At 44.0% G+C, this 26,205-nt stretch overlaps 1 protein-coding gene across 2 annotated transcripts in view; it reads left to right on the top strand.

Annotated features, from left to right (window-relative positions):
• CGNL1 (cingulin like 1) overlaps nt 1-26,205 on the top strand; it is a 216,372-nt gene that overhangs the window by 97,676 nt on the left and 92,491 nt on the right. For both annotated transcript variants that reach the window (XM_075857953.1, XM_075857954.1), the window contains exons 3-8: nt 2,066-2,160; nt 3,905-3,998; nt 5,660-5,761; nt 6,701-6,849; nt 8,890-9,031; nt 9,411-9,623. In XM_075857953.1, the coding sequence (XP_075714068.1) occupies nt 2,066-2,160; nt 3,905-3,998; nt 5,660-5,761; nt 6,701-6,849; nt 8,890-9,031; nt 9,411-9,623 (795 nt within the window). The remainder of the gene's footprint in view (nt 1-2,065; nt 2,161-3,904; nt 3,999-5,659; nt 5,762-6,700; nt 6,850-8,889; nt 9,032-9,410; nt 9,624-26,205) is intronic.

The raw sequence follows: 26,205 nt of genomic DNA, 5'->3' as shown, positions 1-26,205 counted from the left end.
ATGATGCAACATTTCAGCTGCTCAATGCATATATGGACATTGACGTCACTGGCTCCTCCTGAAGCGCAATCCCCAGCCAGTATCGGAAACAGGGATTCCGCTCAAGGAGTAGTCATTGACGTCACTGTCCATATATGGACAGTTAGATCAGGGCTTCCCTCTAGGAGCGGAATCCCCGGCCTATGCTCTGGCTGGGGATTCCGCTCTTAGAGGGAGTCTCAATGGTGCGATCTACAGGGGGGTGGCGCTATCTACATGGACACTGTGGCACTATATAAGGGCACTATCTACATTACTGGAGTGCTGCTTCCTTTTTCCTTTTTACTGTCCATATATGGACGTAATGTCAAGGGCTTCCCTGAGCACAGCGCTTAAAGTAGGGACATACCCTCGGCCGCCCGGGACAGCGGTACACCGCCCGGAATCCGGGACTGCCCCGCTGAATCCGGGATGGTTGGGAGGTATGTCATAAGTCTATGGAGAGGGAAGGAGTAAGAGGAAGCTGCTGGAGAGACACAGAGTAAGAGACATGCATCCATATGCTGCAGCAGCTTCTAGTAAGTGTTATATCTCACCCCAGTGCAGCATTCTCAGCCACACTGCTCATTACTGCTGTATAGTCTCCTCAGCTTCTATATATGTGTGATAGATGGGGATAGGAGAGCAGGATTATTCTCTTATATGTGTGCAGTGTGTGGGAGACATAATAAAAATTGGGCTCCACCCGCTAGCTCATTAAAAACTGAGAATAAGTCTGGGTTCCCACGGTGCAGATTTGCGGCAGATTTTGCATGTATTTTCTTAGCCAAAGCCAGGAATGGAACCTAAACAGAAAAAATATATAAAAGGCTTTATAGGTCTGCGCTACTGGATCCAATTCTGGTTTTGGCTTGCAAAATCTGCAGCAAATCTGCACTGTGGGAACCAGGGCCATCTCAAGGTTTATTTGGGACCTTGGGCGACACAGACTTAGTAGGCCCCTTTGCAGGGGGAACTCACGGCGGCAGAAAACGTCAATTTGGGCCCCCATATAGACGTTAGGCCCTGTTTATGCCTCCATATGGAAGTTTGTACCCCCATAAATTTTGGCCCCTCTGTAGATAGTGCCAAACAGCCTCCCTCCCAGGTAGTGCCATACAGCCCTCCCAGGTAGTGCCATACAGCCCCCTCTTCCAGGTAGTGCCAAACAGCCCCCTCTTCCAGGTAGTGCCACACAGCCCCCTCTTCCAGGTAGTGCCACACAGCCCCCTCTTCCAGGTAGTGCCACACAGCCCCCTCTTCCAGGTAGTGCCACACAGCCCCCCTCCGAGGTAATGCCACACAGACCCCCCTCCCAGGTAGTGCCACACAGCCCCCCCCTCCCAGGTAGTGCCACACAGCCCCCCTCCCAGGTAGTGCCACATAGCCTACCTCCCTTTAAGTAGCGCCTTTGGGGGTTCCCTATAGGAGTAGAATCCCCAGCCAGAGCATTGCCGATGCTCTGGCTGGGGATTCTGCTTCAGGAGAAACACATGACGTCACTGTCCATATATGGACGGCGTTGTAAGGGGCAATACCAGAGCCATAGTCCCGGACAGAGCATTACTAGCACTCTGCCTGGGACCCCCGCTCTGCTCCTGACATCAGTGTCCATATATGGACAGTGATGTCAGGGGCTTCCCTAGAGACGGAGCCCCGGAGCAGAGCCGCTTGTAGCGTTCTGCCTGGGACTCCTTCTCTCCTCCCGACATTACTGTCCATATATAGACATTGATGCCGTAATGACAGCACTCGGCGGCAAAGTGGGCCCCCCCAAGTGTAGTGGGCCCCGGCACTTATCCGGGTTCGCCTGGTGCCGACGCCGGCCCTGGTGGGAACCCAGCCTTCGAGATGCAGCCTGCAGAGGGGAAAACTGCTAAATCATGCAGAATAAGAGTCATATGATGGCCAGGAATAGTGTTATTCCTCATGTACACACATATGACGGTTTATTCTGAAAAGTCACCGGAAAAGTTAGGTACACTTTAATGCACATTTATGTCTTGGAGAAATTTAGTTTTTATTGTGAATTTATTTTTGTTTTCAGGTAACACCAGATCTCTTAAAGGGGCAGCAGCAACTTGCACAGCAGACTAATGAGGAAACTGCAAAGCAGATACTATTTAACTACTTAAAAGAAGGGTTTGTAAACTTACATTCTTCTACTTCATAGTATACTTGTAATATTATTGTTGGGTAATTAGTATTTGTCTTCTCGCATTTATACATTCTAGACTGTACATTTTCCCTCCATTCGTTAGTATGTAAAACAATGTCAATTTTTGTATTTATAGGATTAGTTCATTATACTCCTAAGTCTATTACTAGAAGTGCTCACTATTTAGCCCCTTCATGGTTACGCAATGTGGTAATGGAAATAAACCGGCCTGCAGGTAACATGCACATACTTTAGAATTGACATATTGAAGTGAGCTATATAAATACTTCTGTTTTTAAGAAGGCCTTGTTGCGTTTTTCTGTACTATAGTTAATGAGGTATTCAGGAAATAGACATGGCATAGATGTCTAATGGGTGGGGTCCCACCTCTGTGACTCCTATCTATTGGGAGAACAGGAATCCCCTAACCTCCGTTGTGTGAATCAAAAGACAAGCTCAGAAAGGGAGGACAAGATACAAAGAACAGGTCAAGCATACATGCTACAATTTCCATTACAGTTACAGTAAGGGCCGATCCAAAGCACTTGGCTGTTGCCGTAGCGCCTATAGACGTTCATGAAGAGAGCAGGGTCTTCTCCTTTCTTTTCTCAGCCACCATTGGCTGTTTTGATTGAAAAAACAGGGATATGAGACCCTGTTCTCTCAACTAGTGGGGTAGAATCCCCACCTATAAAACATATTGTTTATGTATCTTCAGATACACCATAGATGGATGTGGTTGGAATACCATTTAAAATTATTATTTTTTCCTTCTTTTTAAAGGATAACTATTTCTGTGCTGAGTTATCAATGCTACAAGTTACGGGCCCGAAACCTGAGGCTACTCTGCTGTTACTTCATGACAACATTAACTGCCTGAGCTTTATCATTGTTTTAGTTTTCTCACAGAGATATTGTGTATATCCAAGTCACTATATACATCAATTTATAGATATGCACATTCATTATTGCTGCTGATCAATTCATATAGCATATATACATTGTGGATGGTTATAACGATCAACACATATTGTCACATTTTACAAAAACTACGGCTATGTTCACATAGCAGAATTTTTGCGGCGGAATCTGCAACGTGTTACGCCGCAAAATTCTGTCTCACATTCATTTCTATAGGAGACCGACACTTCTTTTTCCCACTGGTGGACAAAAGAAGCGTCCTGCCTGACCTTCGAGTGGACTCCGCCCAAACCTCCCATTGAAGGGAATGGGAGTAGGAATCTTCCTGCAGTAATAATTCTGGGGCGGATTTTGCCGCGGTACTCGCCAAGCTAAATTTGCCATGTGAACATAGCTCTACAGATATGAAGTACAAAATAGTGCAAGCATGTGTCCCATATATACAAAGCATCTGGCTGCCATCTTCTGCATGCCTGTCGGACAGACTATACCAGGTCAGACCAGTTAAAAATTGTGGAACTGATGCTCCAATTCTGTAAATTTGACGCACGTCTCCCACACAATTTTTGTCGAAATCTTTAAACAAAATGATACTTTATAAATTTGCTGCAGTGTTTCTGATACGGTTGAAAACAGCGCATTGGCAGAAGATATTGCTTTGGGGTTTTATTCTCTTATTTCAAATTATCAGCATAGTGTTTTTCTGCCACATAAAAAGAACAGCTGCCTATTACATAAGTAAACCGTAAGATAGTCTGATAAAGTCTATTTTCATTAAATGTTTATGATCGCTATTCTGCTTCACAGGAGCCATGATAATGATGATGCAACCAAAAGAAAAGTCAATTTAGTTTTTGAAAAAATTCAGACCTTAAAATCTCGAGCATCCAGCACAGTGCAGGTAAATATTACCGCTGCTTTCCCTTAGTATTTACATTTTTCACACCTACGAACTGGTTTATATTTATTTTTCTAATTATCCTTTTATTACTTTGAGTTTTCCTTCTGTTATATTGTAACTTTTGACTGCTTAACCTTTAGAGTGGATGGTCAATATTAACCTATTTCTGACAAATTACCTCTTGGTACTGTTGTCTTTTTCCCTCTTTTTTTTACACCTTACGCACCTTGGCTCAAGAGTAGAACTGTGACCAGCTGAGTCTAGAGGGAAAAGGGTGAATCGAAGTAGAACTCAAATGCTTGACTTCCTAAAGTATGGAAGCATTTTTTTTTCTTAATCCAAATCTCATGACTGCCTAGGAGAGCAGATTAAATAAAGAATTTGAAGGCTCCTTAGAACATGCAGTAAAATGCATGCGCTCACACCACATGATTATTTGGCTTACGTTTACCATGTACCCTTACCATTAATAACTGAGCTGTGAAGTTACAATTCTACCATTGTTCCTGCCTGTGTGTTCTTCAGCTTTATATATTCCATATGTTCACGTATATCTGCCGATTTAGTAAACTTTAATATCGATTTGATTTGCATTTGCTTTCTTGACATCCATCCTCTTTAATATGTTTGAATTTACTTAGAGTATACAGGCTTGATTCAATGTCAGATCTTTTATTTTTTAGCTATGAGTAAACAAAATGGAAAATGGTAAAAGGATTAATTTTTATTTACCATTTCCTGATGGATGATCAAGGATATTAAATTGCACCTTATGTACTTTGTCATTCTAGTTGTCTACTCTTGTCACCGCATACATCTGTAGAGGCACAATAAACATTTAAACATCCACAAGATAGGTGAATAGGTGATAAAGCTTTAAATGTTGGGATTCCAAATTTCTGGTCTCCGCAAGAGAAGATTTTGTTTCTTAGATATTGATCTGTTTGTGAGAAATGAGAATGTGATCGTAATGTATCTGTGATATAAAAGTCATTCACACATGCTGAGTAATATCCAAACTAACTGAACCCTGATCTATAAATCGACACATCTGACTGATCATGAGGGAAACAAAAATAACTATCAGGTAATCCACACTGATATTCGCATGGCCTTGTTTAGTCACTTTTTTGCAGTTTTATGAAAAGCATGGCAAAAAAATTGTTCATACACCCCACCATCCGTGTCGATTGCCTGATTATTCTTTTTGTTTATAACCTGATTAGTCAAATTTGTAGACCAATAGAAATATTTAGGTTTCGGTTAGTTTCGATATTAGAGCTTTCATGCTTGAATTCACAAATTTCAATCACAAAGTTATGATGGAAAAAAAAATTCTCAATAGTCAATATGAGAAGATATCAAAATGTATGTTAAATGTGCACAAAGTAGTTCACTCCTGTGTTAGTTTTTGTGATATAGTTATAAATTAAACATGCGGAAATGTTTTTGTGGGGGTTTTTTTGTTCAATTTTGTTTTTAATGAATATGGTTACTCCTTTTTTTTTTTCTAGATAAATGTAAATCTTGCTATAATAACATTTGCTTTATTACGGTAATACCTTATGCGTGACAGCTATGCCAAATGAAAATATATTGTAAAGGAAACATATTTACACTTACATTTATGAACCTGAAACTAAATATTCTGGTTCTTTTAGGCTCCAGATCCAACAGCAGAATTGAAGCTTTTGTCTGATCAGAAAAATGAACTTGAAAAGAAGGTTGCAACCCTTCAGAGACAACTTGATGAGCAGATTAAGGTAATACAACATTAATTGAATGTATACTACCATACAAGATACACTGTAAAGAACTCCCCTGACATGTGTGTTTTAGTGAATACTTTTTATTCCCCATGAAATAACAACAATGCTGGAGGATCTTTTCTTATGTCCTCATTGTGCTATTACACTTTTATTCCGCCTGCAAATGTATAAATACATTATAACAACACAACTGGGCATTATACTTTTCCTTAATAGGTTGTGGCCCTTCACAGTCTGACACTGTCAGCACTGCAAATTAGCTTCACTTGGCAATCTTACAGTCCCTGGAAACCGTAAGGAATAGAAATAGTAAAAAATAAACTTTTGTAATGTACTTATTGCAATAATAGTTCTACTCTCCCTCTGTTGCTGATCTAGTGTATTTATTAGGCCTCCATAATATCATATTGCCATTCAATGGTTGTATTGGGACGTCTTGTAATTAAAGGTCATGTGGCCATTCTTAAAATTGTAACATGCCCCCATTCCTGGTGTTTTTTTTTTTGTTTTTTTTTGGTGGAGGGGATTTTGCGATTTGTTTTTTTAATCTTGTGTGCTGCACCACCATTGCCAAATGTGAGCTTATATTTTGAAGTACACAGATTATTATGAACAATGAATAGAAGTGGACAAGCATCAATGATTTGTAGGGCTCCAGTAGAAAGTTGGCACAAATGCCTGTTTGTTGGTATTCTTCTGATTCTCTGCATCTTAAATGGCTGCAATAAAAAGATCTGCCCTAAAAGACTAAAATGTATAGATTTTGGTTACTCCAAGCCATTGGACTGTTACAGCTATAGACCATGTCCAGCACACTAACTAAAGTGAGGATCTAATGTAGCCTTCGCCTTTAGGGTAATTTTTGCCCTATTCAGAAGCCTCGATCTGTAGTTGTATTCTGCTAATAAATGTATTTCTCTCCTATGAACCAAGAATCAGGAAAGCAACAAAGAAGAGAAGACTAAGACCAAAGCAAATATTAAAGACATTCAAGAAGAACTTGAAAGCAGCATGGATGAAAATTTAGTTCTTCGTGGGAAACTGGGGGAGAGTGAGAGAGAATTAAGAAAACATCTAGAAGAGTATGTTTAAGTTAAGCCTTCATTGTTAAACCACATTCCTGATTTCATACTGTATGGGGAATTGATAATGATTCTTAAGTCCAGCAAATACTATAAAAAGTACCGTTTCCTCCATGTTTCATACTTTCAGACTTTTTCCATGCCTCATTAGTAGCATGTTAATGTCAATGTTTATGCTGCCATATATAAGGAACATATATGGTTGTGTTCAGATGGCACTGGTTTCTTTGGGTGCTCGAGGTAGGGTCCCAACCCGGGTATAGGTTAAGAATTTGTACTCGGCACACCTTGCTTGTGTTACAAAAATATATTTTTATTTTTATTATGGATGCCAGAGGCTGTATGTGCGACGTCGACGTTTCGGTCAGACAGACCTTCGTCGGGCACTGAGCCGTGCTGGGGACTGGATCGGTACAAAATTATGCGTGTATAGCGCTGCTGTGGTCAGTAACCGGCGGCTTACCGCTCTGTGTTACCGCTCTGTGGTCCTTTCAGTTTCGGCTAGGGCCAACCAAGTTTATGATTTATTTTTTTTCTGCGGTCTCAAAATTCTATCCCATAAGTTGTGTGTCTTTATTGCATGATCGATAACTTACGTCTCCCACTGAAATGAATGGGAGTGCAACTGATGGGATAACCGGTCGCAGGGCAAATTGTGCAACTCCGTGCTTTATGTACAATGTTGCTATGTAGCTCTTGCCTTATATCTGTATGTAATATTTTTTTTCTAAAAGGTTTCTTTTTTTTGGTGGTTTCATTTTTATTGTTGCTCTCTATTTAAAGGGAAAAAATAAAATGTTGCTTTGGCCACAGTCATGGAACTTTACTTACTCCAAAACGTTAAATACTTGCTCAGCGCTGTTCTTGAGATCCTCTGCTATCCTTTTCTAGGCTGCTGTACTGGCTGTGAAAACATGACAACTGAGCAGCGCTGTCATGAGCAACTTGGGATCTGGAATAGGATATACTCTAACTGCCAATTGCAATGGGTGGATCACAACATCGCTATTTGGTTGTCACAGTGTAATGGCCAACCTAGGAAACGAAAAGGAAAGGATCGCTAAAACTTTGGGTGCAAGTAATGCTCTAGAACTATGACCAAAAGCAGATTTTTCAGTTTTTGCCTGGGATTACACCTGTAGGCTATCTTTACATGTTGGATTTTTGTTGTGGACTTTTCAGATCTGCAACAAAGCACAGTACAATTCATGTAAATGCAGTTTTACAGAACCCCATTCACGTGCTGCAGGAAAAATCAGCAGTGGATTGTTGATATGCTGCGCAGTTTTTGCAGAATGTTGCTGCAGATTTCACTCATGTCTATGCAATAAATGCACCCATTTTATACATACATACATACATACATACATACATACATACATAGAAATTGACAACTGCCTACGAGCATGAAATAAACGTGGCTGGAAGCGGTGGGGGGCGGGGAAAGCAATGCAGAAATAGCAGCAGATAAAAATTTCTGGGGACATGACAGGTCCTCTTTTTAAACGCTCGATACCACTATTGTTCCTGTACTGTATGGTAAATCGGGGTAAAAGTCTTCCACCTCACCTTTAATCGGTATAACACAGCTGAGTGTTGGTTTAGAATATAGAGTTGTCAGCTTCTATATGATCTGTCGGCTGTATGTAGCAAACTATTGAAAAATTCCTTAATCCAGCATGGATTAATCAAATTAGCCAGATAATCTGTGATCCCTCATGACCAAAAGAGGGAGACTTATTTGACAAAACTGAGAACAGTTTTTATGCTACTATTACTATATTTTGGCCCACAGAATAATTGGAGATTCTGGTATATGCTGTTAGATCTGATGACTGAATGTTTGGGTCTCCTTTGGTTTTTCCCTGATCATCACTGCACCTGAACTACTACATCTGCCGGCACCATACGTTTTCTTAAAAGTAGGATTTAATTACAATATTGTCCACACAAACATCACAGTTTAGCATGTACTTTTGCTATGCAAAATTTTAAAAAATACCATGCTTAATTGATGACTGCTTAATTTTCATCTGACAGATTGTTTGAGCTGAAGATGGAACAAGAGCAATATCAGACTGAGATCCGAGACCTGCAGGAACAACTGTCAGAAATGCATGATGAATTGGATAATGCAAAGCGATCTGTTGGTGATGATGGGGAGAGAGAAGCTTTGATACAGGTCGGTTATAATAAATTACAGCTCTGGTTACGATAATACCGCTATGTGCTATGAACTTAGTTGGATTGTAAAGCAGATTCTTAAAGGTGTATTCAATCTAACAACGACATTGGTTAAATCTAGTTTAAGCATAATATCAAAATCCACTTCTACAGGCATTTTTTTCTATGTCAATCCAATGTATATGAGGACAGGAAGATAAGTGTCGCCAGAGGTGTCTAACAGTGGCTTACATCCCTCTCCTATTGAAATAACTAAGCGCACACTGACAATCCAATCTAAAGTGTATGACAAGCATTAGATCTACTGTGCCACTTACTATATACTATAGATTATATAGTATTATATATATATATTTGTTTATTATGACTTCTATTAGGATCTTATTCATATGAAACAAGGAATTCAAGAACTGCTGATAGCCAGGGAAGAACAAGAAGACCTGTTAAAGAAGAGAGAACGTGAACTTACAGCCTTAAAGGGAGCCCTAAAAGAAGAGGTATCCAGCCATGATCAGGAGATTGATAAACTCAAAGAGCAGTATGAAAAAGAACTAAAGAAGATGCGAGAGAGTCTGGAAGAGGCCCTTCAGGTAAATTAAAATATTACTTTAGATACTCTTTTTAAGCACGTGCAACCTCCAAGTTGTATGTAGCCGTAGTAGGGCTAACGATTGCAGTTTCAATTCCCCTAGGGGGACTAATAAGAAGTGTAAAAAAAAAGTTAGTTCTCAGTAGTGGGAAAAAAAATGAAAAGTTAAAAAAAACAAAAACCTTTTCCCTTTTTTTGCCCTAAAGTAATGTTAGAAAAAAATAAAAGTTAGCATAACACAACGGAAAAATAAAAAAGTTATGGCTCTCAGAACCTGGCGACACAAAACTATTTTATTTTTGAATAAATCGTTTTTTTATTAATAAAAGTGGTAAAACATTATAAAAATTTGGTATCGCCGTAATCCTATCAGCCCACAGAATAAAGTAAATACGCCATTTTAACCATACAATGAACACCATAAAATCGAAACCCCCAAAAATGGTGCAATCGCTGTTTTTTGCCCATTTCACCCCACAAAGATATTTTTCTTCACTTTCCTAGCACATTATGTGGTACTATAAATGGTGACATGAAAAACTACAACTTGTACTTCAAAAAACAAGCCTTCATATGGCTATGTCGATGAAAAAACAAAAAAGTTATAGGCAGGGGCGTAACTAGGAAAGACTGGGCCCCATAGCAAACTTTTGACTGGGGCCCCCCCTCCCCCGGGTGTCACACAACCCCCCCTGTAGATAGTGCCTTTTTTACAAACCCCCCCTTTTGATAACGCCATATAGCCCCCCTGTAGATAACGCCATACAGCCCCCTTTGTAGATATCTATAGACGCTGTATGGTGTTACCTACAGGGGGGGGGGTGTATGGTGTTCCCTACAGGGGGGGGACTGTATGGCGCTATCTACAGGGGGGCTGTATGGCGCTATCTACAGGGGGGGCTGTATGGCGCTATCTACAGGGGGACTGTATGGCGTCACCTACAGGGCGTTACCTACAGCCCCCCCCTGTAGGGAACGGCATACAGCGTCCCCCCCCCCTGTAGGGAACGGCATACAGCGTCCCCCCCCCTGTAGGGAACGCCATACAGCGTCCCCCCCCCCGTAGGGAACGCCATACAGCGTCCTCCCCCGTAGGGAACGCCATACAGGGTCCCCGTCCCCCCCCGTAGGGAACGCCATACAGCCCCCCCGCCTTGTAGGGAACGCCATACAGCCCCCCCGCCCTGTAGGGAACGCCATACAGCCCCCCCCTTGTAGGGAACGCCATACAGCGTCCCCCCTCCCAAAAATTTTTTGACCCACAGTGTGTCCTAATAAAAGACATGTATCCCCTATCCACAGGATAGGGGATACATGTGTGATCGCTGGCAGCGATAAGGAGAACGGGGAACTGAAAGTCCCCTGAAGTTCTCCATGACTAACCTCTGACTTCCGGCATCTGCGCAGCTCACTAAAAATGAAAGGAGCGCTGGTCACGCATGCGCACAAGCGGGACCGGCGCTCCATTCATTTCTCCGGAGCTGCCGACACAGACCCCGGAAGTCCGGGGTTTGTGATGGAGAACTTCAGGGGACTTTCAGTCCCCCGTTCTCCTTATCGCTGCCAGCGATCACACATGTATCCCCTCTCCTGTGGAGAGGGGATACATGTCTTTTGTTTACTGGCAGAGCGGGGAGATACCTCCCTGCTCTGCCGTACTGTTCAGTGGTGTCCATCTGTAGCAGCCATAGCGGCTGCTAGCGGAGCCGCCGGCCATGGTGGGGGCCCGTGCCGGCGGGCGACACGGGCCCCCTCATGCCGCGGGCCCCGTAGCAGCCGCTACTGCTGCTACGGCGGTAGTTACGCCACTGGTTATAGTTATATGCGGGAGTTCTAGGTAAGAGGTTAAACACAACATGCACTCCACACTTTCTGAAACTTTTTAGGACATCTCCTATTTTTAAAATCTATTTGTTCATATGAGAGGATCATACTCCCCTCCATTTCGTTCTAATCGGATTTTAAACATATTTGGAAAGCTGAACAATTAGTCACCATATAGACATACTTCTAAATAATAATTGGGCTTTTTATTTTTACATTTCCAGAAATTCATCCACGACAAATGACATTTTAATATAATTAAGCCTTTTAGGGTAATACTGTCATCATCTAGATCAGGGGTCTCAACCTCGGCCGGGTAAGTGGGCCACATATAGAAAAAAATGTGAAGTTGACGGGCCGCATTACTTTCAAATTTGATACATTACAAAATTATTTTTAATTAATTAGTTATTTGAACTACTATAACACTGAAAATATAATAATACATTACTATAACAATATTACGTTACTATAATACTACATTACTATAATAATAGCACTAGCTTTAAACTTAAAGGAAATTTGCGAGATTTCTCCACGTGCTTATTTCAACAATCCACTTTTACAGTTTTGTTTTTTTTAAACATTAGTTTTTATTATTTAACAAATAAATCCAACGTTGTACAAAAGCACAGAATGTGTACACTCAAATACAAAATATCACAATCAAGGACATCGGAGGTATTCAAAATGTAAATACAAGCATAGGAAGGGGGAAACAAAGATAAACTCCAAGGAAACATCTGTACATCCAATAGCATGGTACAAAGAAAATAATATTAATCATGACATTAATAGCAAAGGTCATAATCCCAGGCGTGTGTCTCAACATGGGAACATATCAGTCCACCTTTGCCACTGGGCACTTTTACAGTTTGGCAGACACACAAATGTCAAAATTAGGCAACCCCTTTTTAGATTGTGCCAGTGCCCTCTAAAGATGCTACCACAGTGCCCTCTGTAGATGCTACCACAGTGCCCTCTGTAGATGCTGCCACCGTGCCCTCTGTAGATGCTGCCACCGTGCCCTCTGTAGATGCTGCCACCGTGCCCTCTGTAGATGCTGCCACCGTGCCCTCTGTAGATGCTGCCACCGTGCCCTCTGTAGATGCTGCCACCGTGCCCTCTGTAGATGCTGCCACCGTGCCCTCTGTAGATGCTGCCACAGTGCCCTCTGTAGATGCTGCCACAGTGCCCTCTGCAGGTGCTGCCACAGTGCCCTCTGCAGGTGCTGCCACAGTGCCCTCTGCAGGTGCTGCCACAGTCCCCTTCTGCAGGTGCTGCCACAGTCCCCTTCTGCAGGTGCTGCCACAGTCCCCTTCTGCAGGTGCTGCCACAGTCCCCTTCTGCAGGTGCTGCCACAGTCCCCTTCTGCAGGTGCTGCCACAGTCCCCTTCTGCAGGTGCTGCCACAGTCCCCTTCTGCAGGTGCTGCCACAGTCCCCTTCTGCAGGTGCTGCCACAGTCCCCTTCTGCAGGTGCTGCCACAGTCCCCTTCTGCAGGTGCTGCCACAGTCCCCTTCTGCAGGTGCTGCCACAGTCCCCTTCTGCAGGTGCTGCCACAGTCCCCTTCTGCAGGTGCTGCCACAGTCCCCTTCTGCAGGTGCTGCCACAGTCCCCTTCTGCAGGTGCTGCCACAGTCCCCTTCTGCAGGTGCTGCCACAGTCCCCTTCTGCAGGTGCTGCCACAGTCCCCTTCTGCAGGTGCTGCCACAGTCCCCTTCTGCAGGTGCTGCCACAGTCCCCTTCTGCAGGTGCTGCCACAGTCCCCTTCTGCAGGTGCTGCCACAGTCCCCTTCTGCAGGTGCTGCCACAGTCCCCTTCTGCAGGTGCTGCCACAGTCCCCTTCTGCAGGTGCTGCCACAGTCCCCTTCTGCAGGTGCTGCCACAGTCCCCTTCTGCAGGTGCTGCCACAGTCCCCTTCTGCAGGTGCTGCCACAGTCCCCTTCTGCAGGTGCTGCCACAGTCCCCTTCTGCAGGTGCTGCCACAGTCCCCTTCTGCAGGTGCTGCCACAGTCCCCTTCTGCAGGTGCTGCCACAGTCCCCTTCTGCAGGTGCTGCCACAGTCCCCTTCTGCAGGTGCTGCCACAGTCCCCTTCTGCAGGTGCTGCCACAGTCCCCTTCTGCAGGTGCTGCCACAGTCCCCTTCTGCAGGTGCTGCCACAGTCCCCTTCTGCAGGTGCTGCCACAGTCCCCTTCTGCAGGTGCTGCCACAGTCCCCTTCTGCAGGTGCTGCCACAGTCCCCTTCTGCAGGTGCTGCCACAGTCCCCTTCTGCAGGTGCTGCCACAGTCCCCTTCTGCAGGTGCTGCCACAGTCCCCTTCTGCAGGTGCTGCCACAGTCCCCTTCTGCAGGTGCTGCCACAGTCCCCTTCTGCAGGTGCTGCCACAGTCCCCTTCTGCAGGTGCTGCCACAGTCCCCTTCTGCAGGTGCTGCCACAGTCCCCTTCTGCAGGTGCTGCCACAGTCCCCTTCTGCAGGTGCTGCCACAGTCCCCTTCTGCAGGTGCTGCCACAGTCCCCTTCTGCAGGTGCTGCCACAGTCCCCTTCTGCAGGTGCTGCCACAGTCCCCTTCTGCAGGTGCTGCCACAGTCCCCTTCTGCAGGTGCTGCCACAGTCCCCTCCGTAGGTGCTGACACAGACACCCCTTGTAGATAGCTCCATTGGGGCTCCCTCTAGGAGTGGAATCCCCAGCCGGAACGTTACCGACGCTTTGGCCAGGGATTCCTCAGCTGGAGAAGCCCCTGATGTCACTGTTCATACACAGTGACGTGAGGGGATCCTCCTGGACCGGAATGTGATGTCAGGGGCAACCCCAGAGCCGGTGTCCCAGAGCGGAGCACTGGTATAGGCTCTACTCCGGAACTCTCCGGAAGCAACTGACATCAGTGTCCATATATGGAGAGTGATGTCAGGGGTTTGCCCAGAGCTGGAGTCCCGGAGCAAAGCCGCTTCTAGCACCCTGCGTGGGATTCCAGCTCTGCTCCTGACATCACTGTTCATATATGGACAGAGATGTCAGGGGAAACCCATGAGCTGGGGTCCCGGGCAGAGCGCTACTACTGGGACTCCAGCTGTTCTTCTGACATCACTGTCCAGTTCTGGGGAATCCCTAGACATCGCGGTCCATATGTGGACAGCGATGTCAGGGGATTCCAGAGTCCCGGAGCAGAGCCTATGCTAGCGCTCTGCCCGAGACTCCGCTCTGGGGAAGACCCTGACAAAACTGTCTATATATGGACAGAGATGTCGGGGATTTCCACAGAGTCCCGGAGCAGAGCCTATGCTTGCGCTCTGCTTGGGACTCCGCTCTGGGGAAGACCCTGACATCGCGTGTCCATTCATGGACAGCGATGTCAGGGATTTCACAGAGTACCGGAGCAGAGCTGATACTAGCGGCTCTATGTCCCGCAGGCCACAGATGACAGCCTCGGGGGCCGCATGCTTGAGACCCCTGAACTAGATATTATTCTCCTATATGTATATGCCTAAGTAAGATATCAGTTTTCCTAAATGGGAAAATTCTCTTTGCTTTTTCAAACATTCCACTTTCACAACTTCAGGGAATAATTTTGAAGGGTGTTACTGCTCAGATGTCAAACACACTTTATTTAGTCTTATCTTGTGTACCTAGAAATCTTAAGTATGTACAGTAGTTTGAAGTTCTTCAAAAACATTGAGCAATAACTGGGCGAGTTTTCAAATACTTAGACTTTCATGCAAAATTTTCTTGGAGCCTGGAGTACTTTAATATGAAAGGATAGTTCTTCCTGGGCTGTATTTGGCGGCATTTCTTAACTGTATACTGATATCAGTGTCGTCTTTTTTGGAACATAGGCATTAGGCCCCCTGCACATGTTTTCTGTATGACGCCGTCCAATCAGCATACAGCTTCTCCCACTTCCCTGCCCAGCAACGCAGCGTGATCATATAGTATACAGCTCCCATTCCCGACTGTGTTTTCAACTGGTGATATCGCAATTGCGATCCCTGTGTCATATGATAGATTAGAATCTCATCTTTCATATGCCACAGCTGGAGATATGGCTGTTTCAAGTGATCCCCCTTTCCTCTTTCTCCCTGCACTGTAGCTGCCATATTCCATCTGTCTATGTGTCGTGAATTGACACATACACAGATGAAAGATAGCATGGCAGCCCCCAGTAAAGTAAGAAAGTGTTAATAAGAAAAAACATTGCGTGTGTGAAAAAATAAGTAAAGTCAATATAATATTTTATTAAATAAAAACACATAGATTTATTTAAAAAAAAATATTCATGGCAAAGACTGCTTGTTTCTATGAGGGTGCAAATTATCAAATCAGCTGAACAGTGAGTGTTGATTATAAAATTATATCACAATATCTTGACATTTTAAAAGGAAAGTCATGAGTTTTTACGTTTTTGTTTATTTCTTACAAGCTGCAACTCGGATAAATAAGGCTACAAGATAAGTAAACGTATCTATTTACAAAGTAATTAAATTTTTGTACACATACTATTTATATATGTTCTGTGTAAACTACGGTTCTAGCGTGATGATCCACATGACGTCAAGTAGGTAGAAAATTAAGTGGGACTTTCAAAAGCCTCATCTGCATTCCTTTTGATGATGATCAAGGACATTTGGCTATCTTAATGCCCAAGTGGGCGTTTTTTTTACTTTTCACCAAAAGGGCATTGTAAAGAATAGTGTATGACGCTAACCAATTGGCGTCATACGCTTCTCTTCATTGTTTCACAGCACAGCATGATCTTGCGAGATCACGCTATGACGTCACTGCCTACCGCAAGTTATCTCAATCTGCAGCGGCTGGAGGCGATGTCTGTCCAGTCTTCTATCGCTCCGGTGAAGGACTCGCGGGATGAAGTGACGTCACAGCGTGATCTTACAAGATCACGTGGTGCTGTGGATCGAGCTGGGCTCTCACTCTCACTCTTCAGCTTTCAAGATCAGTCTTCTGCTGAACTGGCAAGGGGTGTGTCACTGCTATGGACCGTGCAAGAGCTGTGGAGAGGAAAACGCGCATGCGCGCGCTCCTCTTTTCAGCTCTTGCGAGAGATCAGTCTTGTACTTTGTCTGCTGAACTGGCAAAGGGGCGTATCACTGCTACGGAGAGTGTAAGAACTCGGGAGCGCTTGCACTTTCTGTAGCAGACACGCCCCCTTGCCAGTTCGGCAGAAGACTGATCTTGAAAGCTGAAAAGTGAGCGCGTGCTCGCGCACACTCTCCCTATCCTCGCTCTTGCTGTAACACTGTCCATATCTGATTGGACAGTGTCTCAGCCATAGTAACACGCCCCATTGACAGTTCAGGGGGTAATTTAAATATCGGGCGCCAAATATAATGGCACCGATATCTAAATAACGGAGGAAGGTAGAAGAAAAATGTAAAGTTCCCCAGGGTTTGTGCAGCCCTGCCCATTACATGCTGCACATGTATGGGGAGGTGAGAGGTTCTCTTTAAAGGGGTTTTCCACTTTCTCACAACTGATGACCTATCCACCGGATAGGTCATCAGTATATGATCGGTGCGTGTCCGAAACCCGGACCCCGCACCGATCCGCCACTCCGGCTACCTCCGTGCACCGGATGTTTGTAACGGTATGCAGTAGTTGGAGCCGGAAGCAGATGGCTCTGACCACTGTATAGTGGCCGTTTGGCAGAACTGCAGCTCTGCTCCTTTACACTTGAATAGCAACAGAGCTGAAGCTCGGCCGCTATTCTTTGACCGGAGCCATCTGCTTCCAGTCTGGTGCCCGGAGGCAGCAGGAGTGGCGGATTGGTGCGGGGGCTGGGGGTCAGACATGCACCGATCATATACTGTTGACCGATCCGGTGGATAGGTCATCAGTTGTCAGAACGTGGAAAACCCCTTAAATATGATAATGTGGCTCTAATAGCCAAATAGGAGGTGACTCTTTCTTCGCTCTGGGCGGTGTTATGTTTTCTGTATGACGCTGTCTAATCATCATACAGCTTCTCCCCCTTCCCTGCCCAGCAACACAGCCTGATCATATAGTATACAGCTTCCATTTCCGACTGTGTATTCAACTGGCGATATCTCTGGTTGTGTCACAGCTAGAACTGCTATCCTGGTGTCATATGAAAGATTAGAATCTCCTCTGTCATATGCCGCTATTCTAGGTTGTCCACAGCTCGAGATATGGTTGTTTGTAGTGATCCCCCTTCCCTCTAGAATGTGTCTCACCCTCTGTGAAGCAGCTTCATGCTGATAGGACAGCGTCAGAGGCTGTGAGGTAGCTCCACCTCAGGAGAATCGCTGAGAAAAGCTCATAATTTTTAAAATAATAAACATTTTGGGACACAATTTTCACTAGCATTATCAGTGTGACCGCGCCTATCAGATTAGCTAGGAGATAGGGCATTGCTAAACTAGTAACAGAGCCTCTTTAAGGCCCTTTTGCACGGGCCAATGATCGGGAAAAAGAGCATTCATATGGACGCTCGTTCCCGATCATAAACAGGGCAACGATCAGCCGATGAATGGGGAAACACTCGTTCATCTGCTGATCTGCTCATTTTGCAGCAATAAATATTATAGTTGTCGGCAGCACATCTCCCTGTGTAAACAAGGAGATGTGGAGCCAACATGATGGAAATGTATGGGGGTGAGTAATTTTAGTAACGATCGCTCATCCCCACACATAACCAAGCATTGCACCTTGTGAAAGGAGCAAACAAGCGCCGATCAACGAGTTGTCTCGTTGATCGGCACTCGTTTTCACAGGCCATATCCGGACGTGTAATATCACCTTTACACTACCCTCTGTTTGAGAGATCACACAATTGCTAAATCTGGTCATACACATTAGATTTTTACTGGATCAGCCCACTATATGATGTTTTATAGGGGCCTCCTGATTTTCCCCCTACGGCAGATTTCGGGGAAAGAAGGAATAGGTATGTTCGTATTCCCAATCCTTTTCTCCCGCTGAGAGGGAGGCTGCTGCCAGAAGGGTCTGGCGGCGACTTATTCCCCTCTACCTATTGACAAAAACATGCATGCTCGGCCAAACCAATCGAGCGTGTTTATAGTGGAATCAGGAGAAATAGCTGTTTGCCGAATGAGCATTCAACCGACAGTTTTTTTAAATAGGAAACTGGCATTCTGTTAATGCAATACTTTTATGGCTTTTCGGGTAAGGCCCTATTCAGGTGATATGGATAATCGGCCCGGGTGATGGACGTTTTTTTAACGGCCATCACACAGGTGCATTAAAATTAATGCATCTCTATGGGTCTATTCACACAGCGTTTTTTTTTTTTGTTTTTTTTTTTAACGGACCTTGTTAATGGTCCGGGATAAAATAGGACATATCCTGTTTTTGCCCGGTTTCCCGGATCCCTCAATAGACTCAAGTCTATTAGGGATCCATGAAAACGGGTCCCGCACGGGTGCAAATCACCCGTGAAATATGGCTGTTTGACACCCGGTCGTGTGGATAAAGCCTAAGGAGACTTGTAAAGAAGTTCTATTACAACACCTCTATTCACAAATTTGTTAATCAGTGATAAAGCTAATATCAGAATCCTGTTTGAAACACATCTGAGGAGTAAAGGCCCTTTTACATGGACCATTGATCGGGCACACAAGCGTTTATATGAACGCTCTTTCTTGGCAGATTTGCTCATTTATGCAGCATTAAATATTATCGTTGTTGGCTGCATATCTCCCTGTCTCGTTGATCGCTGCTCGTTTTCACGGTCCATATTGGGCTGTGTTATAGGACCAAACAAAAAACGAAAAAGAAGACCCAGGTATCTGGTGGGTTGAGGTACACACAAAAACACATCAATATTGCCAGAGGCAAAAAGATTAGCCCTAGTTTCCCAGATACCTATTGAATGCTTACTAATATTGTAACTTATAACTTTATTATAAATAACTATAAGCAAACAAATGATTAAGGCCCCATGCACACGAACGTGCTTTTGCAGCCGCAATTCCCCCGAAAATCCACGGGAGAATTGCGGCCACATTCATTTCTAGGGGGCCATGCACACGACCGTAGTTTATACGGTCCGTGCACGGCCGGGAGCCCGCACCGCAGAAAGAACGGACCTGTCTTATTACGACCGTCTTCTGCGGTCCGGGTTCATTGAAAATAATGATTTGCGGGCGGCTCGCGGCTCACAGTCAACAGCCGGCCGACCCGAAAATCGCGGCCGTGCACATGGCTACGGTCGTGTGCATAAGGCCTAAAAGCGCAATGTGAACTGAAAAGGCTCCATATAATGATACTAGTAATACTCTGTAGTCAGTACCATCTAAGTGCAGAGTCAAACCACCATCTCTGATGGCTGCACTACCCATATGAAACAACTATGATTAGCGGCTGCAGTCCGCTTGAAAAGGGACTTAGAATTGTCAGAACACATTGATTTTTAAAAAAGAAGAAAAAGCCCCACCAAAGTGGCATCCTCAGGGGGGCTAGCCCCATTTTCCCCTGAGGATGCCACTAACGGAACGGACCGTGCCGATCAAGGGGATTAAGCAGCTGGGGTCTGCTCGGGAATGTTTTCCGATCCCAGCTGTATTTAGCAGGCAGCTCTAAGATCAGGAGCTGTAAGTTACAGCTCCTGCTTAGCGGATGAGCGCTCACTGGAGCGCTCATCAGTCTCTTCTACAGCAACGCCAAAAGACGTCGCTGTAGACGAAGCACCCACACCGCCTGCCATCAAAAGACGGTGGGAAGACGGCGAGCGGTCTTTAAGGGGTTAAATCTTGCATACACAGTTATACAATTGTTCACCAAAGCGAAGCCGAAATACACGAGGAATGGCTGGATGGCCGAGTTAGACCGCTAGAACTGCACATTTTAACCATATTTCTGATGAAGGCTCCGTACTCTAAGATCTGCAACAGACCAAGTACTGTAGATTACAGCAAAGCCTCAACAATAACACCGTTCACACAAAAAGAAAAATAGTGATGTGCTTTTTACAATAACACCTCAAACAATAACACCGTTCACACAAAAAGAAAAATAGTGATGTGCTTTTTACTTTGCTAGAAGTAGTTTTTTTTAAAAAGCTAGTCATTAACAAGAATGTATCTAAAATGTAGAGCACGTCAATGCAGTGTATTAGACATCATACACAACTACACCTTTCTCATCGTTAGAAATAGTTTCTTCTTATCCCAGAAAAGTTTACGCTACTAACATATTTTATTTTACTAACAAATATCCTATTTTCCTACTGAGAATTTGTAATCCTGGCTGTGGAAGCACTTCCCATTATAAAATGCTACTTCATTCATATATTTAATTTTTTTTCCATTTGTTGAATGAAGTTTTATGCTGTTGATGTTGACTTTACAATTCTCCAATTATCCCAGTTAGTCTCTTTTGATTGTAGTGACTTTAATCTAAATGTTGGCCATCGAATTTATAAAAAGAACATTGTGTTACTCTGAAGTCTAATGAACTAATCTTTTCAGCTCTCTGTTCAAGGCTTTCTGGTCTTGACCTGATAATTCCCAGGAATGAGACCACATTCTAAGCTTTCTAAGAAAAGGAACCATGTTAGCGCTGATTATCTGCTTGAGAAAGGGGCTTTGATCTCATTTTATTCTTCACTCTGTCCTTCACTATTGGCTTGTTGTATCTGGTAAAAGATTAGTGGGGATTCTGATGGATGCTAATTAAATATAATTATTTTATTTGGGCTGTGCCAGCAATCGAGAAACACTGTTACACTATTGGAATAGTGATGTCTGTATTCAGGAATGACAAATGACTAAATTAGGCCATGTTCACACAGCATATGTTACAAGCTGAAAAATACAAGGCTGATTTCAAGAGAAAATAGCCTCTGAAATTCAGTTTTTTTACAAGCTGATTTTTAAAGCGTATTTTTCAAATGTTTTTAAAGCATATTTTGAGGCGTATGTCTGGAGTGTATAAAGGGTAAAAACTTCAGTTGGAAAAAATCAGCTTGTAAACAGGGGTCCCCGAGTGCCTTATGCAGGGGCGTAGCTAAAGGCTCATGGGCCCCGATGCAAAGGTTCTTCTTGCCCCCCCCCCCCCCAAACTTCTCATGGCCGACGGTCCGCAGCTTTCAGCTGCATCGCTGGGTCTCCTAAGTGACCCAATGATGCAGCACTAGCAGCCGGGGGCGTCTCTAAAGACTTAAAACATCAGGGGGAATAGCCCCAATACATATGTGCCCCCCCCAAAAAAATGTGTGTGTGTGTGTATGAATATGTGCATATATATATATATATATATATATATATATGAGACAGCATATCTATAGCACTACGACCCTAAAGCTATGGATAAGATTAGATACAGTGGCTTAGCAGACAGTAGCACACATGATAGGATTAGATATAGGGCCCAGCAGACAGTATCACACATTATAGGATTAGATATAGGGCCCAGCTCGCTGACATTGAAGCTCCATCGCTGGACCCAGGAAAGGTAAGAATAATAATAATTTTCCTTTTTGACGTGATACTAATTATTTTTGTGTGTTTGTTGTTTTTTTTTTACAAGTTCGGTTGTTGGACTACTTCTGATTCGAGGACTAATTTGAGAAATGCGTTTTTTTTTTATTCTCAATAAAATGGATAACGAGGGTTGTGTGGAATTTTTATTTCAATAAAATATTTTATCTATGTCTTTGTATTTGTTTAAACTTTGTAACTACCGCCCTAGTAATTGTCGCTGGCTGATTCACAATGCTCATTACTAAGGGGGGGGGGACTTAATGTTCGACATGAAGAGGTTAACACTAATCCCCATTATTACCCTGGTACCCAGCGCCACCAGGAAGAGCCGGGTATGATCTAGTACCCGACCATCTGTAGTGACAGGGGCACTGGGGCGGCCGCAGTCTGGTATTGATAGGCTGGGAAAGGCCAAAAACCGTGACCCTTCCCACCCTGGTAACACTAGGCTGCTGCCGGTATGTTGTATCTGGCTGGTTATAAAAATGGGGGAACCCCACATCGTGCTGTCCAATTATTTATTTAAAAAAATGACGTGGGGTCCCCCCATTTTTTATAACCAGCCAGATACAACACAGCAGCAGCAGGCTAGCATTACCAGGGTGGGAAGGGACACTGTTTTTGGCCTTTCCCAGCCTAATAATACCAGCCTGCGGTCACCCCAGTGCCAGACCATCACTACAGATGGTCGGGTACTGGATCGTACCCGCCTCTTCCTGGTGGTGGTGGGTACCAGGGTAATAATGGGGGTTAGTGTTAGCCTTTTCACCGGCTAACACTAAGCTAAAGATAAAATATACAAAGACATAGAAAAAATAGATTTATTAAAATAAAACACCCCCACACAACCCTCAATAACCATTTTATTGAGAATAAAAAAGCCGTCATCTAAGTAGTCCTCGAATCCGACGTAGTCCAACAACCGAACCTGTAAAAAAACACAAAAAAAAACATTAGTAAGGGGCCTGTTCACATCACCGCTGCCCTTCCGTTGATGTGTTCCGTCGGATTAACCCCTCAACAGAAAGGCAAACTGAAACCTCCGCTTCAGTTTCCCTCACCATTGATGGTGATGGAAACGTTGCTAAAGATTTCCATTTGTCACCGTTGTGACAGGGTTCCGTTGTTTTGCATTGTCGACTGCGCTATTGATTCCGCCAAAACAACGGAACCCGTTCTCAACGGTGACAAACGTAAACCATTAGCAAAGTTTCCATCACCATTGAGATCAATAGTGATGCAAACGGGAGCTAAGGTTTCCGTTTGCCTTTACGTTAAGGGGTTAACCAGATGGAACCCCTCAACGGAAGGGCAGCGGCGTTGTTAACAGGGCCCATGTGCATGTGTGATATGGTTTGTTGGACCCTGTATCGAAGCCTAATGTAGGCTTAGATACAGGGTCCAGCAGACAGTATTCTTATGCAGTATAAGCGGCCCTGTATCTAAGCCTAACACACAGTAGGCTTTAAATGCTGTCCAGTCCCTAAACATTGATGGCCTATCTTCAGTATAGGCCATCAATAGCTGAGGGGTCGGGGTCAGACACCCAGGACCCCCGCTAATCAGCTGTTTTGAAGGGGTTGCAGCCGCTCGTACGAGTGCTGCTTCCCCTTCATTTCCCTCACTTGCTCACACTGAATCGATGACACGTCCGTGTCGGCGATTTCAGTGTGAGAAAGTGACAGGAATGAAGGGGAAGTAGCGCTTGTACGAACGGCTGCAACCCCTTCAAAACAGCTGAGTAGCGGGGGTCCCGGGTGTCTGACTCCAACCCATCAGCAGGACACTAACTTAAAACTTACCTCCTCTTCGGCCGCAGGTCCTCACTCCATGAAGTGTCGGGATGCTGTGCGCAGCGCATAGCATCGTAACGTTATGCGCTGCGCACACCGCTGTGACGTCAGAACCTCTGATGCGCTCCAGGAAGAGGAGGGGTAAGTACTGTCAGTTACCATAGTAACAGGGGCCCGTGTAGTTTATTACATAGGCCCCAGTTACTATAGTAACTTTTCATTGATGCAGTGCGGGGGGCTGCGGGCCCCCCTGGCTTCTGGGCCCGGTCGCAATTGCGACCGCTGCGACCCCTATAGCTACACCACTGGCCTTATGTGAATGGAGCGGTATAACACGCTGAGCTATCTCCAGCAGCCCCATAGAAAGTGAATGGAGCGCAGGCCAAGCATGTGCAATACCGCTCTATTCGCATAGGGCACTCGGAAACCCTAGTTTTTGCGATCGTTGTAGGTTTTAGCAGTAGGACCCCCACCGATCGGAGATTAATCACCTATCCTGTGGATAGGTGATAAATGGTGATTATGGGAAATCCTCTTTAATCACAGTTATAAACTGGCGTATCTGCATTAAGGGGTTAACAAACCAAAGAGTATTCTTCAAAGGTGGATATTTACCATACTTTAAGCACATTACCTACTCTATAACCCTATTCTTATATTGTGCTGTGGTTAATCTCGATCTCTAATTATTTCTGATATGCATTTCTTATAAGTTTATATGTTATTTTTGTTCGTGCTAAGCAATGCCAGATACAAAAACACAGAATATAATTTTTTTAGTTTGACCCTATAAGTAGGAGTGTGCGAATATCTTAAAAAGTAACTAAATTGCAGGTTTTCATTCATTTTCTTTTTTTTTTTTTTAAATCAAACAACGGTTTATTAAAAGTACATATCATACATCCATTAGCCGGTATAGTGCATCAATAGTAGAAAATATACAGTATACAAGACATCATCTCTTTGGTCTCAGTATATACATTATACACTTTATACACACATCTCCGCTAAAATCTCTGCCTCCGAACATAAACTCCCCTTCCCTCCCCCCCCTCCCTGCGCGGTATTCTCCCTTTTCCTTGGTGTTTCCCACTCTTTTCCACTCTACAGTCCTGCCGTGTAGCAGACTCCCTTGCTGCCTCATTCTGAGAAGTCTCCTATTGACCTGCCGATCCATAGTAGTGTGTCCATTTGCCCCATTGCTTATCATATTTGTGTAGTGCCCCACGTTTCATATAAATTCTTTGTTCCAAAGATACCGTACGATTAACATAACTCACTAGTTCAGAAATCTCCGGGGGATCCACTTGTAACCAGTATTTTGCAATCAGTTTCCTTGCGTGATATAATACCTTTTTAACCGCTTCCCGACCGCCCACTGTATATTCACGTCGGCACTTGCTGGGCTCTGTGCAGTGCCGACGTGAATTCACGGTGGGTGTTAAAAGCGCGATCCGGGTGTCTCAGAGTAGCGCTGACACCCGGATCGCGCTGTTATCACCTGCCTCTGGTCCCGGAGATATGATCGGGACCTGATTAGTTAAGGTCCCGGTCATGTGATCGCAGGGAAAGTGTGTTGTAGCAACGAACTGGAAAGTTTGTTGCTACCACAAACTTTCCCGGGGACCGATTGCGGGTGCTGCAGTCGGTTATAAGGCAGAACCGGGGGCCATATAACAGCCCCCGGGTCTGCCATGCACAGCAGCCTATGAGAACCAGCCGGATGCTGGTTCTCATAAGCTTCCTGTCAGTGTGACTCTCAGCGTCACACTGACAGTTTATAATACGTTACACTACCTAGTAGGTAGTGTAATGTATTATAGCAGCGATCAGTCCTGCCATGCTTCAAGTAAAACAAGTAAAAAGTAAAAAATAAAGTAATAAAAAGTTTTATAAAAGTGTAAAAACAAGTTATAAAAGTTACAAAAAAAAAAGAATGCTTTTTTTTCCTATAAGTCTTTTATTATAGGAAAAAAATGAAAATGTTAAAAAAAAGTACACATATTTGGTATCACCGCGTTCGTAACGACGCCAACTATAAAACTATAATATTATTTTTCCCGCACGGTGAACACTGCAAAAAAAATAATTAAAAAACAATGTCAGAATCACTATTTTTTGGTCATCAACCCTCCCAAAATATAGAATAAAAAGTGATCAAAAAGTCGCATGTACCCCAAAATAGTACCAATTAAAAACTACAACCCGTCCCGCAAAAAACAAGCCCTTACACCGCTTTTTTGACGGAAAATATAAAATTATGACTCAGAATATGGTGACACAAAAAATAAATAATTTTCTCAAAGTGATTTTATTGCGCAATCGCCACAAAACATAAAAAACCTATATACATATGGTATCGCCGTAATCGTACTGACCCGCAGAATAAAGTAAAATGTCATTTATACCGCACAGTGATTACTGTAAAAAAAAATACAAAAAACATTGTCAGAATTTGTTTCTTTGTCACTTTGCTTCCAAAAATATCTA

The sequence above is a fragment of the Rhinoderma darwinii genome, chromosome 3, assembly GCF_050947455.1.
Source record: "Rhinoderma darwinii isolate aRhiDar2 chromosome 3, aRhiDar2.hap1, whole genome shotgun sequence".
Taxonomy (NCBI): domain Eukaryota; kingdom Metazoa; phylum Chordata; class Amphibia; order Anura; family Rhinodermatidae; genus Rhinoderma; species Rhinoderma darwinii.
This window is presented reverse-complemented; position numbering and strand designations above follow the sequence as displayed.